General features: G+C 43.6%; 1 protein-coding gene across 1 annotated transcript; it reads left to right on the top strand.

Annotated features, from left to right (window-relative positions):
• On the top strand, positions 1 to 15,566 carry CACNG1 (calcium voltage-gated channel auxiliary subunit gamma 1). The gene is made up of 4 exons (XM_034790271.1): positions 1 to 335; positions 8,933 to 9,007; positions 11,808 to 11,945; positions 15,162 to 15,566. The coding sequence occupies exons 1-4, from the start codon at positions 95 to 97 to the stop codon at positions 15,386 to 15,388; spliced, it is 681 nt and encodes a 226-aa protein (XP_034646162.1). The 5' UTR covers positions 1 to 94; the 3' UTR covers positions 15,389 to 15,566.

Genomic DNA, 15,566 nt, shown 5'->3' with positions numbered 1-15,566 from the left:
AACTTGCAGCATTCCTTCAAGTAGGCAAACCAAACGCAACAGGACAGCAATCGCCTGAGAGAGTCTGCCCTATGCACTCCAGTGCAGTCCAGCCATGGATGAAGGCAAAACACTGAAAATCCGGCTGACTTTCTCTGTTATTTTGGTTGGCATCTCTTTAATGTTTGCAGCTGTGGTGACTGATCACTGGGCAGTGCTGAGCCATAGAGTGGAGCATTACAATTCCACCTGTGAGGCTGCTCACTTCGGGCTATGGCGGCTCTGCACAAAACAGTTTTACATCCAAGACAAAGCTACCAAAGAGAGGAGCTGTGGGCTGATAACTCTGACTGGAGGTACGTGCTTGCATTCATTCCACTTACACCCTGAAAACGCATGGGAGAAAATGTCAGGCTATTCTTAGTGACGTCTTTTAGGAAGTGAAAAAACATGCAGGAAAAAATATGGTTCTTGTTTCCATTGCACTTTATCTTACAAGATTCGACACGTTGATTTGGTTTTCATATTAGTCTGAAAATACACCTCCCTGTCACATTTCCTCGAGGCCTTCTCCTAAATGCATGATGCCCTGTCACCGTATATATCTGTAAGCATATTTAATACACTACTCTTCAGCTCTTTCAATACAGCAAAGATAGTGGGTGGTATAAAGAGGACCAGATAGGAGAAGGCAAAAGTCATAGAGAGAAATCAGGAAGAAGGCTATTTTCCCACCAATGTTTTGCTGACATCTACAACCCTGCAATGACTATGCAAGGCCTTACTCAAGCAAAACTTCCATGGAGTCCACAGGGCGTTTTGCCTGAGTGAGGATTACTGAGTGGGGCCTATATCTGGTTCACTTAGAAGGAGTTCGTAGTTCAGAGAACTATGCCAGAGCCGCTTGTTCTTGAAAGATCTTAAGTAATTCAAAAGCTACTCTTCATAACTAGTATTACTTAGGGCAGTGTGGAACTGCATGTGATGGTATATTTCTCCAAGTGCCAAAAATGCTGTAAATTAAGTGAGAAATAATCTGTCAGTGACTTATGAGGTCTCCTTAAATTTCATACAGTGACAGAAAGCAAATGTGCTCTGTGTTTGTGACGAAAGAAGTCTAATCAGACACTTTCCTTCATACTGCATAGTTACATATTCTGAGAATAGTCACATTGACATCAACAGGAAGGATGGTAGTCTGCACCCCTCGCTAGTTTCCTGGAAGAGCATTACATTAGCATGATTCGTGAGAAGTTGTATTACATTTTTGCTGATTGCAAAGTCTGCTGCGTTCATGCAATATGTGCTAATACCCCTTTCCTGACTTTTCTAATTTCAAGAGGCTAATGGCAAATTGGATTATTTCCTAGTCAGAAATTCCCCTGCATAACAGGATTCCCTTTTGATGACCACCCCTAGTTGAAGTTAAAGTTAGATTTTAATATATTTGTAAATTTGCTATGAAATCGTATCGTGATGATTCTCAATCTATCTGGCTAAACTATTTAGTATTAAAGAGAAGAGGCTGATCTACAGCATTCAGATCTGGCTTTCCACCACATTTGGGGGCGTTTGAATTTGGAGGTTTCACTTAGCCCCATTTCTAATGAATATAATAAATACATTTTACTATAGCTAGTAACCTTAGCTATAGCATTTTCTCTGCACATGTCAGAAGCTTTATGTTTAAGGGGGAGACAGACAGATTGTGAGAAATAATTCAATACTGCACATTGTTGGATAAATTTAAAACTCGTAAATATCCAGCTGTCTCAGTAAAACAGATTCATCATCTTTACAGCACAAAAGTGTGAGATATCTTTGACAGACATCAGCATGTGCTTGCCTGGACATCTCATAGCTGTGCTATCCACGCCCTCTGTGCTGGCTTCTTAAAGTGCAGAGTAAACAAATGGGTAATTATGGAGACAGTGAGCTGAAGGCCTCTGTGGAGCAGTTTGACTGCAACAGAGATGACCTTTAGATATTGGATAGGTGAGCATACTTTTAAAGGGCTTGACAGATACTCCTGGGATTTGATGAAATTCAGTTTCAAAACCATTATATTCAATAACATGGAATTCTTTCATGTGTGTCATCGGAAGTTCTAAAAGAGCCCTTTACAATCACTAATTAAATGCTCGCATCTCTGCTGTTAGGTAGATACTATTATCCCCATTTTTACATTAGGGAAACTGAGGCACAAGCGGGGTCAAGGGCTGGCCCAAGACCAGCCATGCTGAGAGTCCATGGCAGAGCTTGGAAAAGAACTCAAGGCTTTCCGTATTCCACTCTCGCTGCTAGACTACGCTGCTCCAGAATGGCACTCCTTGTTGTAACGACGTCACACATCTGAGGAGAAATGCCAGCGAAGGTTGTCAGACTTGGATTAGTCAAGAAAGGCGAGTGACACAAAAAAAACAAAGATTGAGTAGCTGACCTGTATGTCCGTAAATCTGTTTTTCTGAAAATCATACGCTACCACCATCATTTGAAAAATTACCATTATTTACCACTTGGTTAATAGTTACCTACCCAGCCTTACTCAGGGTACGCATTGTTTCTATTGTTTATTATTTGTTGAGCTTAGCACTGTATAGAATAGAATGGGCGACTTTGAACTTGTCGTCTTATGGTTTAAGGCAGAGAGATTTACATTTTAGAGGTTGTTGACAAATTGGAAAGGGTTCAGGAAACTGCTACAGAGAATGACAAGATCCAGTGGCTCAAAGCTGAGGCGAGATAAAATCAGACTACTATTAAGTAACAATTTTTAAGTGTGGATAATTAACCATTGGAACATCTTACATAAGGATGTGGTGGTCCTCCACTGCTTGGAGACTATAAATCCAGATTGGATATCTTTCTAACAGGTGTACTGTACCTCAGTCAGAAATGAGTGGCTTGATTAGGAGTCACACGGTGAAATTCCATGGCCTGTTTATGCAGGAGGCAGATTAGATGATCATAATGGATGAATCTACGAAATTGAGTCAGGAGTCCTAGGTCTGGCATCAAATTCCTGTTTGAACGTGAGCAAGTCACTTAAACTACCTCTTGTGCCTCAGCTCCATATCTGTAAAAGCGGGATAACAGGCCTCACCTCACCTAGAAGATGCTACGCAAGTGCAAAGAACAATTATTTTTATGCCTTTCAGAGAGCTGTAGAGATGGGCTCAAGCCACTGAGTTCAGAGCCAAGGGTTGGGAAGTGTGTGAGGCAGGGTTTTGGTCGGTGTTGTGAAGGACCCCTGTGAAAGGCCGTATCTCGTGGAGTTTAATTTATCTACTCCAGAAGGACAAAGGGTCACTCTGACAGTATTCAAACCTGCATTTCCAGGAAGGTTAGGCATTCCAGACATGGATATAGACTGCTGATGGATCACATTCAGAGCAGTTGGAGATATCTGGGTACACAGGTGCATGGTTTTGTTGGTAGCTAGCCAAGAATGGCCAGAATTTGGGAGGAATACATCACGTGGCTGCAGGGGAGAGAGGGGGCCTCCTGATTCACGGGTGACACAACTTAGTCCTTCTAGCAGCTCTAAATCACTGTTGGCTTCTCTATCATTTGCCCCTGCTAGTCTAGCTGGTTTTGTGGAGATTAGACAGACACATAAACAGGAATATTCCAGGGCTCACCAGGCCCTAACCAGTTTAGTTTACAGGAGTTGATTGGATCATGATGGGTGCAGGATACACAAAGTAAGGGGTCTGCTGGGAAGTGATCTCAGCATCAACTCAAGCATGGCTACCATGATACTACAGTAAAAAACACAAACTACCGCATGTAAGTCAGAACACAGCTGCAATGTAAAATGCCCTTAGCATCTTCCATTGGATTCCTATCAAACAACGCAGAAGCCCAGGTTGATTTTGCGATGACCATGAAGAGCAACTCTGTGGGGCTGTACTGTAATGGGTGGTTTGTTCATGAGCACCGGAAAGGGACCAGGGTCCCAAGGAGATTTTCATACTTCTACGTAGCCATTTTCTTGTCTTCTTCAGAAATAAACTAGTAATTCTCCCTCTCTCTCACTGTCAGGAGCATGGTGAGAAAACGTGTTAGGGGACCTGAAGAAATAGAGATAGAGCATGTCCGTTAAAGCACTGGTGGCCAAACTGTGGTCTATGAAAAGCTGGCTGGACACACGATGCTGTCTCCTGTTTCTAGTTTCCAGATGGTAAATTACATAGAGGAAGCCAGGAATACATTCAATATTGTCCTAACTTTACTTGTCCGTGTAGGCAATTGCTGTAGTTGCCATAGGATGTTCTGTGATTGTGAAAAGGAGGGGAAGTGGTGCATGCAATCATGGACAGTAGTGGAGATAGGCTGGGCAATTATGAATGGGAGGTGAAGTGCTCTAGGCAATCGTGAGTGGGAAGGAAGTTAAACTCAGTGATCCTGAATGATAGTGGAGGTGTCCAAGCAATCATGAATGGCGGCAGAGAAGGTCCAGAAAATTCATGAATGGAAGGGAAGTTAAGTCCAGTGATCATGAATGCAAGGGGAGCTGGGCTGGGTGACCATGAATGGGAAGGGAGGTGTCCACAAGAGACTCTGCTATGTTGTGGACCATGCTATGAATACGTTTGAGAACCTCTTTTAAAGTAAAGCTATTCATAGCTCATTGATAGTTTTTTTACTAGCTCAACAGGGTAACTTCATGGCAGAGATACCACAATTAGGGGTAGAGAAAAACCCAGGATTCTACAAAGCTTTCATCTATTGTGAAATCCATTTTAAATCCCCATTATGTAAATAGAGTGCGGCACAAATGAGGTGTTTTTTAATTCATGATAGGGAGTGTAAAGGATGGAAGTGGCTCAGTTCTGTTGAATAACAGGGGACTGCGTTGATATTCCTGGGACTAGAGCGGAGCAGTTTAAATGATGTGCGGAAGCATTTTTATTATGACTGGAGAGTTAATTGCTGTGCAATACCGTTGTTTTAATTTGAGCAAAGTTAGTAAAAGGAGCCCTCCTCTCATGCCAGAAGCTCAGGGAGACATGACTCCTTGATGCATATTGATTCCACCAAAATTAACCCAATACTCACAGGGTAGAAGATTTACTTGTGTTTAAGGTTTGCTACTTGTATTCAGTGGGGCTCCAGCAGCGTAAACACGGTACATCGACACTGGAGCTGAAGGTAGGATAGATATACCTGCAGTAGTTCCAATCCAACGAAAGCACTAAAAATAGCAGGCTAGCCACAGCAGCATGAGAGCAGGGCAGGGTAGCCACCCCGAGTACAATCCCCTCTGAAACCCAGGAATGTACTTAAGACAGCGAGGCCACCCTACCCCCAGGCAGCCGGGGTTTTGCCACTATTTTTAGTGCACTAACTTTGTCAGAGCTTTTGTGGGTATGTCTGCCTGAGCTGGAAATTACACCTCCAGCTCCAGTGTAGACATACCCTGAGAGAAGAAGTCCATGTACCAGATCCAGTGTTGCGGTGGGAGATCTCCTGCTGCATTTCATGTGCAAACAGCATCTCCCTGTTGATCCATCATAGCTTCGTGTTACCTGGACAAACTGCTCCAAAACCAGCGTAGTGTCATCCAGCCAATTTCCTGTGATATATGCAAAGCTGTGGCCCTTGCCCCGATTCAGTTCATGGATGGTTGATTTTTGGACCCTGGCTTTGCATTAATCAGCACAAACCAGGTTTCGCTACTGCCAACACCTCACTTTCCTGGAGACTAGTTAAAAGCAAAACCCATGGCTTAAAGACTAAGCATCTCCATTTTGTCTTGGCTTCCCCTGCCCTCTGTCACAGGGATCAAAGGATCCCGACAACAGCCTCCATCTCCCCAGCATGGAGCAGCATTAATACATCTTCTCAACCACCATCCGCTCACTGTCAAAGGGATGCGGCTGCCCCACGCTACCCACCCCAGTCCTGATTGCTTGGAGACACGTTGTTCTCTTGTGTGCATCACTGGCAGTTTTAGCCTCAGTACGCAGCAGCTTAAACACAAAACACAGTCACAGCATTTGAGTCCAGACATGTTTGCTCAAATCTTTTTCAGTGATAAAAGGCAAGTAAATGAACAGAAGCTGAGGGACAGAATAAATATCAGTTTTAAAAAAAAAATGTAATCAAATAGCTACCTCGCAGAGGAAACTTCAGCTAATGAGCCCGTGCTCATTAGTGGGTTATGTATGCTGCTCTGTAACTGTCTGATCTGCTAGTGGAGAGAAAATAAATACCGTCCTTGTAACAGCAACTCCAGAATATGCCATTTACGCTGTAGGAGACATGAAAAGAACTGGGTTGATAAAGTGCACTATTATGGCCTCTTATTACCATTAAAATTAGCTCTTTACATATACACAGCACTTTACAAAGGTTCGTCTACACTGGGGGGGTTGCTCTGGCTGCAGCCATTCATGCCCGGACTCTGATGTAGTGGCTCCAGAACAAAACCCTAGTATAGACAGCTAAAGCCATAAACTGCATCGGAGATGCTTACCCGGGATTCACACTGCACTAATGGCTTTGTGCATCTACACCAGGGGTTTGCACGGCCTCAGCCGTGGCTGGCTACCATTGGCTGAAATTTCCAGGGTGCTGCAGTGAGATGAGTGGTCTCACAATCCACTGACTTTAGAGTCTTTTCTTTCCAACTTCCTCCATCCTCCATTATTTGTTCTACAAATTGTGACCATTTGTGATCCAGAGTGATTAAATTCCCTGCCGTCTTGGCTGTATTCCCCAGTTTTACTATGGCAAATATAACCTCATGGTGCAGTAAATGTGAGATTTTTAATTAGTCTGTAAAGACAGGGTTGACCATAGTCTCTTCAAAGTATCTGGCTGGTCATTAGCAAAGCACAATCAGACACTTTACGGTCCCAGTTGGCTATGTCTGCAGGATCTTGTTGATTACACAACTTCCATCTAAATTCTTGTCAAGGGGATGTTCTTTCAGCTATATGTACTTGTCAAGACCTCAATTAAATGAGTTATAAATAAATGCTAAGTGTGAATAAACTCCCTCCAAATGGTACAGCTGGCAAAGCTTAATGTCAATGGGCATCATCCCAACAGACCCTTCCCCTCGCACTCACTCCGGAGGCTGAAAACATTGTTTTTTGCACGCACACAGATGCTTTCCATCCTGAGTCCCCAGTCTTTGTTCACAAGCGTCACACCACAGAATAGCTGTTTGTGACACCAGTAGAATAGCCCAGGGAAGCCCAGGACAGTGGGACCCCACTCAGTTCTACAAAAACTCCACTGGCTTCATTGCGTTTCAATAGACAGTGACGCTTCGCTGAACTGTAAAAGGATTCCAGGCTGCAAAACCTCATCGATTCCAGCTACTACCGAGGCAGCAAATGCTTCCCTCTAGCCCCTGCTACTTGTCTTAACTGCCAGGAATGGCAAGAAGGCAGCTAAACCTGTCAACACCAGTGGCAAAGAGTCTGAAGCACGAGAGGGAGCTCTTACACTCCTAACCAAGTCAGAGGGAACGCTGGGGTGGGGGACTCTTCTAACCCAAGCCGGGCAGGGGGAGGAAACCTCCTCTGATTTTAGCAGAGGAGAGGGAGCTGCATTCCCCATTACTTTCCTTACTTTCACCCCAGCTCCTCAGTGAGTTGTGACGTCCCATGCAGCTCCCTGGCTTGGCGGAGACAGCATTAGGCAGGGAAAGGAGGAGGGATGCCATTCTGGAGGGGGTGAGTTGGCAATGTGGGTTGGCAATGGCAGAGAGGAGAGGAGGGGAAGATGCAAAGCCAGCCAGGGGGCGCCAGGCTCAGGAAATGCCCCAGCCTGGGGAGTGAGGAGTCAGGAATCTGCACTGGCTGCCGAGGGAAAGAAAGGGTTTTCTGTAATTCCTTCTTAAAACAGAAAGGTTGACTCCAGGGGCCGCGCGTTCTTTGGGGACGGTGTCAGAGGTTGTGCCCGACGACAGCCTTGTGATTGCTTTATCTCTGCTTACATAGCTGGCTGCCTTTCGTGCAGCACCCATTCACCTGCTCAGACATAAAACAATCCATGCCAATTTTTCCTCTCCTCTACGCATGTGCAACCCCCGGGAAGTCAGCGAAGTCACTAGACATTCATCTTGGTGTGAGAGGAGAATTCATCCCTGGTGAACTCAAAAGCATGTCCTTTCTAGGGTTGCCAACCTCCCAGGATTGTCCTGGAATCTCCAGGAATTAAAAATTAATCTTTCATTAAAGATAATGTCATGTGATGGAGCCTCCAGGAAGTCATCCAACCAAAGCTGGCAACACTAGTCCTTTCCCAAGTATCTCAGAGGCCCTTTGCCAGCAGGGCTTGCCATGCATAGTAAATATAATGTACACAGATCAGACTACAGACTGGCTAAAGCTTAGCACTTCTTCGTGCTCTTGGCTACCAGCTTTCAGGAAATCCAAGTTCCATTCCCCTTTTCTTGATTCTTGTCACAATCCCTTGTGTGTAATACGCCGCAGAACGTTCCGAGGCTACGCAAAGTGACACGAGGACTGATACGAGAAACTGATGGGGATTTGCATATCGATTAACATTCTATTATTTTATATTAGCTGCTTGTGGAGAGGTCAAGTGAATTTGAAACCACCAGCAGGACGATTCCAGGCAATGAGTTTGTGTTGTTAGGGTTTTTTTGACTGGCACGGATGAGAAGTATTCTCTAATAATGGAAGCATAGGCTCAAAGCCCATTGAAGCCACATTAAGCACATGTTTAAGTACTTTGTTGGATCAAGGCATAAATCCCTGTTTAAAGCCTCTCGTTGCCTGGTTTGTTCTTAGGTGAACTGCACACTGGACACATCTGCGGCAAGTTCAGGAATAAGGTCCCATTAATCTCTACCCAAAACCATTTGAATTTTTCAGTTCTGTTAATGTAACAGAAAATTTTATTTCCCTAATTTTGGTTTCTTAAACTCAGTTATAATTAGCAACTGATATTCTCCTTTGTTCTTGTTCAGATCGTAACTGTTCCTACTTCAAACACTTCTCTCCAGGACAGAGCACAGAGATATTTGAAAGAACCACCCAAAAAGGTAAGAAATTTGCTTGGACGAACTCTTTACTAGCATTACATGAACTGAGTGTATATGGGAACTAATGTAAAGGGTTTCACCAGCGTTAGGGCCCAATCCTGCTGCCATTGAAGTCAATGGGGAAACACCTATTGATTGTACAGGGAGTTAGAACAGACAGTTGGCACTGAGATGGGCTTCTTATCCCATTAAGCGATGCTCTGGACCAGCCAAGGCACCAGATTCCTGGGGAGACCGTTTTCAAACAGCAGCCCTTTCTTATGTTGTCTACGTCCCATGCTTGATTTCTGCTCAAATTGTTCCTTAGGCACATGAAACAGGCATTATACATCTAAGGGCCAATTTGGAAACCCCAAAAGCCTTTCCCCCATATGTACGGCACTCACAAAACTGACACTCCCTCCTACCTCTAAACAACAGCAACCACAAAGGATATTCATAAAATTTAAATAAATAAATAAACAAAATTCCAATCCCAAGCAGAGTTTTGACTCCAATGAGGGAGCGGTACCTGAGGCTCCATGTAGTCCACTAGGTCTTTGCTATTGCTATAATGTGACAGGCAATCAAAGAAAGAAAGATACAGGACACAGACTTCCAGCAAAGATACCCACATCTGAAATCTGACCAGAGAGTGTTTACTCTGCTTGCATGCAGAAAACTATCGGCATCTCACAGACAATTTAGACCCTTTCTAATCAGTCCTTACTAAAACCTTATTTTTAGCATTAGTCTGAAGTGCGTGGCTCTCTTACTAAGGACAAATCGCTTTACATTTTGCTATACAACATATTTCAGTGTGGAGGAAACTAGATGATGATTGCATTTCACATATTAAACCGTCTGCTTTGCTTCCGCTGTAAATAAAAATGATGGAAAACCCTGCAGCATATTTTTTTAAAGAAGCAATTTCCCCCAGACACCGGGAAGATTGTGAATTTTAAATGATACTCTGAGTGGAATAAAGAACAAATATCTGAGCTACCTGCTTTTGTTAGCCATTTAGACGCTATTATATCCATCCATCTGATCTGGAAAATGTCTCCATTACATTATTAGTCACTTCAGAAGAAAGTTGTGAAAAACGTCTTTTCTTTGAAGAGAAGGAAAAAGCCTAAACCATCATAAAAGGTTCCTAAATTGCAACTAACTCTTTCAGGCAGTTCAAACACATAGCAGATAACACAGAGAATTTTCTTTTTAAGAAAATGCCAATAGAACAAGGATTATGAAAAAGCAATGAGAAGAAAGAGCAATATGCTTTGGCCTACTACAAAAATAGCTGCATTCCTATGGAAGCCAATTAGTAAGAGGCAGAAAGATTCTTCGGGATTTTGCTTCGAAGACAATTAAAAAAAATATCATGGAAGGCAAATAGCACCAAGCGGTGCTATGTTTCATGCCTGCCTACACATGTGAAATATTAAACGCATCTGAAAACTAATGCAATATGGAAGTGAAGGTCTGAATTATTCAACTGGCAATTTCCCCCTCCATTCAGATATTGAACTGTGTTTTGGCTGGGTGAATCATCTTACACATAGCTTAACTTGGCCGGATGGAACACCTTTGGAACGAGTTTTTTCCCATGCTCTTGAGAAGCTAGATTTTCACAGAGCTGGGAAACTTTGTTGTGCAGGATGAGGAGAGGATGTTGCTGTGTGATCCTGGGTAAGTCATTTCATGCACACACACGCACTCACACACACACACGCACATCTGTTTCCCCTTTGCCTGTCTTGCCTATTTAGCTGTTGAACCTCTGGGGCAGAAAACTGTCTCTTAATATATGTTTGTACATTGCCTAACGCTATGTGGCCCTGATGACAGCTGGAGCCTATAGGCGCAACTATAATAAACATGTATAATAAAACTAGCATTGCTTTCTATTTGCTTTTTTTTTCCTAAAAAATAAAAGGAAAATCTAGATAGAATAATGGAGTGAAACACTTTTAAAGATGTAAGACCAAATCTCCACCCTCTCTGATAAAACCTGTATGGGAGGAAATCTAATAAACTAAAAACTTGGTCATGACAATTTATTGCCCTATATTAAGCTACTTCTGGGCTCTTGTCCTCCAGAGTCTACCTCCAAGCCAACTCTGTTTAAACATTTGCAGGGGATGGTTTTAGGAAGTGATGGCAAATCTTCAAACAAAACATGAGGTCTCGTGTGCTCATTTGCGAAGCAAAATGTGTTTGTACAGCAACTAGCACAGTGGGGTCTGGGCCCAGGACTGGGGCTGGTCAGCGCTACTGCAATACAAAGAAATAATAATTACAGCAACATAGTCTTATGCTCACTAATTTCATCATAGTGCTGGGTGGGAATTGTGAGCACAAACAGAAAAGTGCCCTGATCCTGCAAACTTCTGACCTTTTTGTAGTCCCATTGGGCCCAGGGAAGACAATGTAACTGCTTGTGAGGGTGCGGCCTAGTCAAGCGAGGCCCAGGCCCAGAGTTTCTATCATGTCACTGTGTGTGTCATTTGTTTTTTTCTACGAGGGGCGTTTAGAAAGCGTCTTTGTCCCTACCCTGTTCGGTCTTGCTTCTGCTCCCACTGACTTCAACAGGGGCATGACCAAGACCCATAGCGACTCACCACACTTTTTCTGTGCTAGAAATACCTAGTTCTCTCGGGCCAGTTATCTGCAGCAAGGAAAGAGCAGCTGTTTCTATTTTAACTTGTTTCTTTCCTTTGCTGAACTGATCCCATTGCAGAGGCGCTGTGGCGGGGGGGGAGAATGCAGGAAGTCGCACACATTCATCTCTCTCTCCCCCTCTGTTTTGCCTCGGCAGAGTACAGCATTTCAGCTGCAGCCATTGCCATCTTCAGTGTGGGCTTTGCAATCATCGGAACGATCTGCATCCTCTTATCCTTTAGGAAAAAGATGGATTATCTCCTGAAGCCAGCGTCGATGTTCTACACCTTTGCAGGTAGGCCATTTGGTGAGCCTTAAAAGAGATGTATGCACTTAGATCTTAGGGCAATGAGTGTGATAGGCTGCATTCATCGCCTCGCAGCGGAAAGACAGATCATTCCATAAACTGAACTTATGTTACTGAGCTCTGAAAATTTGCCTGACAAAGAAGAGTCAGCTCTGGGAGGCTATTCTGTGTGAGTGTATCTGAAATTTTGAAACGCTGTAGAATCACCTGTAAAAAATGGGCATTTCTAAAATATTCAGTGTTAGACCCTGCTGTCTAGAAGGGATATGTGAGAGATTCTAGGGACATACATCTGTCCAGGAGACATTGACCACCAGTGTCACATCTTCAGCACAAAACTGATGTAGGAAGGGGTGTCACTGATGATCCTGAATACGCTTCTTGATTCCCCTGTTCTTGATCAGGCATCTGCACTACATTTCCGTTTCCTTTGAAGTGGATTATTTCCATGCCGTACTCCTGCAGTGTATGATTGGTCCATTTATCTCAGTGCAACCATATTAGCAGGGAGGCCATTAAAACCTTACATTTTTTTATTATACAAATAAGGCTTAAACTGCTTAACAGCCCAAACTATGTCGCCGCATTCCTGCTTGATGACAGAGGGGGTCACTGTTTTAGTCCAGGAGGCAATGGGGGGGCCTCTTGTCTCCCACCCCATCCTGCATTAGCACTGCCCTTGCCCAGTGTTAGAAGCATCAGTATTCAGCACAAAGGGTTTGCTGAAATCAGGGCTGACTAAAACTGAGTCTTTAGACAAAACCTCCTTTATGTCCTTGATGCCTCTTTTCAGCTGCCTCATTGGCTTTGACTGCAGCTAATTGTTCCATGAGTCTTTGGTGGGATCTTATCTCAAACTCCTCAGTAGTTGTTGTTTTTTTTGGTCTCCCTGAGCCACAATTCCACCATCAGTCTCTGGAGCTCATGTTCTTCCTGGGCTGCCCGGTACAGTAATTGGGCCAGTTCCAATGGCATGTTTTCCTCTTTGGCATCCCAGGCAGAAAGGTGCTCAGGTTCCACTTGGCCAGCATTTATGAGTAAAAGTCTCAGCTTCTGAAATGGAGTTTTATGGGATGTTCCCCTCTCCTTACATAACTTTTCAAGGTCTTTTCTGTCCAGCCCATCATCTGACTGTGGTTCACTCATTGTGTCTAATCTTGAACCTTTCAAACTCTCGATATCAAGTTTAAACTTTTAACAGATCCAGTTGACCTGTGGCATGAGAATCCTGCCAAGACTACCCCAGTGTCAAGCTGTCTGGAGTGGCTCAGTAGTGCGAGTACCAGGGCAGACCCTTAGGAAGCAGGGCACACCTTGGGTACTCCGACCTGACTCTGTGACAGATGGGCCCTGACCCCAACAATCACAACAATATTCAGGTTACTCCCAGTCCCAAAGGACCAGTCACTTATCCCAGGTCAATTAAACTCTAAATCTTACACCAAAGAGAATGCTTGTAGCCAATCCTATAATAAGTGAATTAAAGATTTATTAACTAAGAAAAAGAAATGAGAGTTATTGACAAGGTTAAAGCAAGTAAACACACACACACAAATGAGGTTTAGGCTTAGGTTCCAAAAGGTAATAGGCGCTTCTATAATAAGCAAGCTCTATGTCCTTAGGGCTAATCCTGGCCAAGCACTGGGGATCTTTTGCTTATGCTTAGTAATTCTTGACCTTCAGAGTCTAATCAGCATAAAGATAAAGTTTCTCCCTGTTAGGGATTTTAATTCCCTTCCCCCAGAGTTCAAGCTAATGGAACGAATCCCCAGGCACATCTCTGCCTCATGGGTGTGGGGGAAGCAATCAACAAAGTCTTTTGTCCTCTGATGTTTCACAATGGCTCATTTGGTTTCAGTGGGTCTCCTCACAGACAGGACCTAACACCTTTTGTACGAAGCCAGCATTTTACATTAGTTAATGCTTGTTTCTGGTGAGTTACCCAGTTACAGATCTCACTTCTAACATGGGGGACAGATGTTATAAGTGAGATTACTACATGCAGCATCCTACCAGCATTTCATAAAGTCTAAACACTAAACACATTCTTACAAACTTAACATCTATTTTAGAAAAACGAACACACAGGTGAGCCAGACTAGTTTCCAGCTCTGCATTTGTCAGTGTTCAGTTGAGGCTTGGAGGCCTTGGCTTGAGCTGGCACCTGGTCTGCCAGTGTCACACAAGACACAAATCAAAGGTCATCTGATTCAAGCCCCAGATTATGAAGACATCTCAAAAAACCACAATGGTGGAATTTTCACTTTCAACCCGCCCTCCTCTTGCCTGTTCAATACCATGATGATACTTAGGTAGCACAGTGATCCAAGCTTTAGAACAGCCAGCTCCCAAAGAATGCTTTGGTGACCAGATGCGTGGTTTTAATTCCACTGTTTTACCTGCTGTTGAAATGCATCGCAGAAAGAGTGAATTATACAGTGTTTTCTTCACTTTTCAAGAAGCCCTACTTTACATTCACAGCTTCATGAAGCACTTTGTGACTTTGATCATTCCCAGCCATGTTTAGCCTGAACCAACACCTGCCCATAGGACTTTTTGATTCTCCTTAAAAATGAGGCTGAGATTTTTCAAAGCGGCCTAAATATAGAATGTTATTTCAAGCTCAGGATATAAATCATTGTCCGAATTCAGGTGCCAAATTGGCAAGACTATTGGTCCCTGTTGCATGGCATTTCTTGTGCCTTACAGCTCAAAAGGTGACTTGATTACAGTCCATATCTAAACAGGGAGCAGATATGTCATACTCCAAGGGCTCTTAGTCTAGCAGACGGAGGCATAACAAGATCCCCAGTGACTGGACTTTGAAGTTAGAAAAATTCAAACTGCAAGTGCAAATGTTTACAGTGAGGGTAATTAACCCTTAGATCTGCGTCCCAATGGATGTGGTAAGTTCTCTGTCCCTTGGAGTTCTTCAGTCCAGAGTGGAGATCTTTCTAAAAGACACACTGTAGTTCAACAAGAAGTCAGTGGGTTCGACGCAGGAATCATTGGGTGAAATTCTATGGCCTGTTATGCAAGAGGTTCGATTAGGTGATCCTATTGACCCTTAAAACCTATGAATCATCTATGAACCTCACTGCATAGTCTTGTAACCAGAAAGGCAGGCAGAGAGGTCAGTTAAGAATGAAAGCAATAAGGACTGAAACCCCTGCTCTCCAGCTCACCCCTCTCTTATTTCTCCAGGCCTGTGCATGATCATCTCTGTTGAAGTCATGAGACAGTCTGTGAAAAGGATGATTGACAGCAAGGAGACTATCTGGATAGAATACTATTATTCATGGTCTTTTGCCTGTGCCTGTGCCTCCTTCGTCCTGCTCTTCATCTGTGGGATCGCTCTTCTGCTAATCTCCTTGCCTCGCTTCCCCCAGAATCCGTGGGAGTCTTGTATGGACGCAGAACCAGAGCATTAAATGCCTGCATCTAGGCTCACTGCTTATGCAATACCGGAAAGTGCTATAAAAGAATGGATACGTTTTTTTTAAAGTGTCAGGATGGTGGTATATGAAGACAAAAGTGTCTTTAGTTAAAACCAGGTTATTGAACCAAAGGGAAGTTCAATACTAATTATTGTTTGTTGGGTTTTTTTTT

The sequence above is a fragment of the Trachemys scripta genome, chromosome 14, assembly GCF_013100865.1.
Source record: "Trachemys scripta elegans isolate TJP31775 chromosome 14, CAS_Tse_1.0, whole genome shotgun sequence".
In the NCBI taxonomy this organism is placed as follows: domain Eukaryota; kingdom Metazoa; phylum Chordata; order Testudines; family Emydidae; genus Trachemys; species Trachemys scripta.
Note: the sequence above shows the minus strand (reverse complement) of the source record. Positions and strands in the feature narration are given on the sequence as shown.

Coding starts and splice junctions, on each gene's coding strand:
- CACNG1 (XM_034790271.1), top strand. CDS start 95: ATGGATGAAGGCAAAACACTGAAAATCCGGCTGACTTTCTCTGTTATT. Junction 336..8,932: donor GCTGATAACTCTGACTGGAG/GTACGTGCTTGC, acceptor GTTCTTGTTCAG/ATCGTAACTGTTCCTACTTC. Junction 9,008..11,807: donor TGAAAGAACCACCCAAAAAG/GTAAGAAATTTG, acceptor TTGCCTCGGCAG/AGTACAGCATTTCAGCTGCA.